Source organism: Halyomorpha halys, unplaced genomic scaffold (assembly GCF_000696795.3).
Source record: "Halyomorpha halys isolate HHAL.00 unplaced genomic scaffold, Hhal_1.1 Scaffold1590.1, whole genome shotgun sequence".
NCBI classification, from domain to species: domain Eukaryota; kingdom Metazoa; phylum Arthropoda; class Insecta; order Hemiptera; family Pentatomidae; genus Halyomorpha; species Halyomorpha halys.
The window spans coordinates 71370-75951 of record NW_027107953.1 but is presented as its reverse complement, the minus strand read 5'-3'; the positions used below and the strand labels follow the sequence as shown (position 1 = coordinate 75951).

The 4582-nt window shown below is 29.8% G+C and overlaps 1 protein-coding gene across 1 annotated transcript in view; it reads right to left on the bottom strand.

The window, feature by feature from the left end:
* Positions 1 to 4582, bottom strand: part of Eps-15 (Epidermal growth factor receptor pathway substrate clone 15) — a gene marked incomplete at its 3' end in the record, with an annotated part of 108494 nt that overhangs the window by 70994 nt on the left and 32918 nt on the right. The window contains 1 exon segment of the mRNA XM_067046311.1: positions 1297 to 1381. Within this exon segment, the coding sequence (XP_066902412.1) occupies positions 1297 to 1381 (85 nt within the window).

The window sequence follows — 4582 nt, the reverse complement described above, 5'->3', positions numbered from 1 at the left end:
TAAACAGCTATTTAGAGGAAACTAACCTCATGAAATATTTGGAAATAACTCCTCAAAAACTTACATCAACCACATAGTTAACCAACCAGCTTTCACATCAACTTAGCTCCAAATAAATTAAATTATAAAAACTGGATTAAGCATTATCACATGACCTTTTCAATTGGCAGAAAATGGGAAAATCTCCACAGGAGGTCCAAGGTCTAGTTGTTTCCCTCCATCAGCTTTGTCGTTTTATATATGAACACAGGTCATGACTACCTGACCTGGCAGTCCATCTGCATCAAATTTGGGTTCATAACTAACTCCAGTACCTTTACCGGCAAGGAGATATGGACACAGCACAACTGACCATCTGAATGACTTAACAAACAAAAGCAACAGTAGGAAAGGAACCATACAAAATATTTCCTAATTAAAATAATTTGAAATGAAACTAGAATTATGTTATCAAAATCAATATAGCGTGTCTGTGATGTAATGTTCAATCAGAAATTTTGATTTAAAAAAAGCCTGGAACAAATTTCTCCACTTAACCTAATAACTTATTTCCACAAAGAAGTATCATCCTAGGAAACTAACTAACATTAAAATTATGATGAATGGGACATAGCTGACCACTTAAAAACCACACAATGTTGTTTTTCTACTTTAAATCAAGTATTATAAAAAAATAAAATAAAATAAATAATAATTAATGATTATTAAATTTCTAGAACAATCAACCACCATCATATGAGAAATTCAAACAACTAAAAAAGTTCTCGACAATAACTAATGATCTTAGGGAAAAGGTATACAAAAACTCAAATAAACAGGGTTTTCTAGGATCACATACTTAAATGAAAATTGACACTTCTTTTTTTTTTTGAGTTTTGAGAATTTTAAAATGAAACTTGTTAGTTCTTAGAAATCGACTTTGTAACCTCATCCAGTTATTCTGCAGTGCACTTAGCTCTGGAATTTTCAACAGACAGAGATAAAAGATTTTCATAGGAAATCTGACTTTGAAACAAATGATTTTTGTATCAGTGATTTTTCTTATCTAATGCAATCAATGATTATTACCAATGCAAAAAATTGGAAAAATCACGGATGGTAAAGTCAAATTAAAATTAGATTGTATAGTGAAAATTCAGAGATAAGTGTGTTGAGGACAAACTGGAAGATGTTACTAGGTCGACATTAATCGAGGTTTTAACACTCCATATAGACAAAGTAAAGAATCTATACATAATAATTAGTATAATTCACAGGAAAATTACAACAAAAAATATAAGATACATCTAAACTCACCATTACTGAAGCCATTCTGGTTATATATATCCATGCTTCTAGATTTTCTATCCTCCTCTTCATTAGTAGTAGAGATATTATCATTCTGTAACCCATCATAAAGTAAGTCTTAAACATCTTATAAATTAATCAGTAACCTAGTTGTACAGCACTCCCAAAAAAATTCATATTCATATATTAATCTTTAAGTATAGATGACAAAAAATCAAGAGTTAACAATAACAATATTAGTGTGCTAAGGATTGACATAATCCTAGGGAATAAAGGTAGATGATTTTAAAAAAAAGTACATTTTCAAATCAACTAGAAAGCATCACACTAAATGAAAAACAACTTAAAAAAAAAAAATTATTCCCTAAAATCTTAGTGAATTTCTAAGCAAGAAATAATGGGAAACTATTAAACCAATGAAAAAAAGTATCTTGCAACCAATTCTTTAGAATATTTATTGCTCTAAAACCCAATATTCATTTTTATTTGTCAGCAAATCAGTCCATTCATGACTTTTCAGAAAAAAAAAAAAAAAATTGGTTAATGTTTTATATAACAATTACCGGGAAACAAAAATACCCTTAAAACTCCTACCATATTTTTATAACCATTTTGAGGATGTTTTGGACTTACCGTACATTTTCAAATCAATACCTTGAGTTGGTACACTCATCCTTTTTTAAAAATCTTAATTATATTATCATATAATTGCCATATGTATATATATATATATATATATATATATACATATTGTAATATCCTCTTTTTTGATAAATAGTTTTTTTATGTATAGTGATTTTAGTTATATTTCATTTTATGTATCAACGTTAATATTTGTTGATTTTCTTTTATTGAACCAAAAAGCAAGGTAACCAATTTCATCATTTAGAAGTTATGGAGGCCAAAACAAACTCATTTCAAATATTTCAAGATGGCGGCACGCCTCCTTCCGAAGTCTGTTGAATTAATGTTATGTTAAGAAGAGAGATTAAAACTTTATCAACTTTAGTTATTTTGTATCATAATTGTATTTACAGTAAATTTAAGAAAAGACATAGAAGACGTACTTGAGAAAATCATAAGCAAAAATTCAAAACCGTTGTGCTATGATCAAACATCTGGGCATGACAATGATGAAAGAAAACTGGTCACTATTTGTTTGGGACATTTGTTTAGGCACCGAGGGGATGACTTCAGGTGATGCAGATGGTGCAGACCACCCTTTGTCTACTGTAAGTGGTAGATATTTAGAAAGAAGAAATCAAGAATCACCAGTTATCAAAGATTGTGTAATTGAAGGAAAAAAGAACTCTTAGTTCGGATGGCCAGTGGATTGGACATATGCTGAAAATTAATAGACCAACCCTTTGTTTACTGTCAGAAGTAGCATCATTAGAAAGAAGAAACCGAGAATCATCAGTCATCAAAGAAGATTATATAATTGGTTAGTGTTGCTCAACATAGAATTTAAGTATATTTGTAAAAGTAGCTATTGATTTAGTTTATTGTCTTTGTGTTCTGATTGTATAGAAAACCCGCCCTGAGATAATGTCATAAAATTTAAAATAAAATTCTCATATCTATTTAGCATTTAATATTTTGACTTAAACTTGTCAGAATAAAAATCAATTTTACTTTTAAAAAAATGAAACAAAACTAACTTAGGGTCTAGTAGTAGAGGATTGAAGTACTCGATAGAACTTATATTGATCTTATGAAAATCCTGAAAAACAAACTGATAGGCTGAATATAGTTCAAGATCTATAAGACCTAGCCAAATTAGGGATCACCCAGCCTTGCGAAACATTAATAGGGAATAAAATAGCAGGAGACAACCTAAACATAACAAAGGAAAGAATTTTATTGGGACCTAAGAGTGAAAAGGAGTTGAGGCAACATATTAAAAATCATAAATGAAGCAAGTAAAGTAAACTTCACAGATAGTATAAAGAAATAACATTTTAAAAGGTTAAAATATTTCCTTGGCAAACAAGGTCAAAATGATTTATGAAAGGCTTAAAAATTCAACTGATAGAGCAGCATTGGGAGAATGGTAGGAGATAACAATTTGCAATAAGATTTCATATAATTAAGAATAGATATAACTATCACTCAATACAGAAAAATGCTGAGGAAAATAGAAAATATAGTCATTTTGTTTTCAGTTAAATGGTCACACGAGAAAAAAAAAAATATCTTAAAGCAACACTAGAATTTTACCTTCGTTGGTTTTGAAAATGGAGTAGAGAAAGCAGTGTTTGATGAAAATGGATCTGCAAAAGAAAAACGGGTTAATACATATTAAATTAATAAGCGATTAAAAGTATTTAATAAATATAATGTGTTAAGGCTAAATAAGTTTGACTATTAGAGATATTGAGCTAAACTTGAATATAGTATGTAGTTTAAAACGTTGATATTATTTCATACAGCATCAATGACAACAAAAATTTATGAAATTTTAGTTCAAGAAGTGATATTAAGCTTGGATATGTAATCCTCTCAGGTATTTACAAAAGTAAAAAAAAAAAATTAATGGAGGCAGCGAGGCTGTAACAAATATCAAAAATACCATTTCTAACCCAACCAACAAGCAGCTGCAGTAAATGATGATGGGAAGGAAAACAGCATTACACATTTTTCCAACAAATCCAAGACTTCCATAAAGATGGTACCAATGTCCATTATTATTATAATTAAGCACTGTAGGCAAGGTTACAGAAAGAATATTAGTGAAAAGAAACATTATTTGATGCCCATTAAATTTCAAATGCTAAGCAGGAAACATTTAGAAAGCATAGTACACCTCTGAATTACCATCATATATTACTTTAAGACGTGAAGGATATTATTACATGAGGATGTGTACCATTACAGTCCTTTGGCATCAAGCAACCTAAGATAGTTTAGTAATCAACAATAATCTAAAAATTTATTGTATATGGAGTTGGTAGTGTGGTTCTTCCATGGGTAAAGTTTTTTCTGTAACAACGGCTAATTACAACTATTGCACCTTGCACTTTCACAACCAAAAGGTTGTGACCCTCATATACCAATAATAAGCTACCTACACTTAAACTTAATAATAAATAATGCACTTTAACAACGAAACTAATGATAAAATGTACAAGCTCTTTTATAACTGATCACCTCATCTGAGCAACTATAGGGAGTACCACAGCCCTAGAAAAAACAAATAGACCAATTACAAAACTTGGTGGTGTGAAATAAGAAGGGAATAAGAGCCAACAATAAGAAAAAGAGCTTACAAATAAGCAATCCTCAATGGCTGATA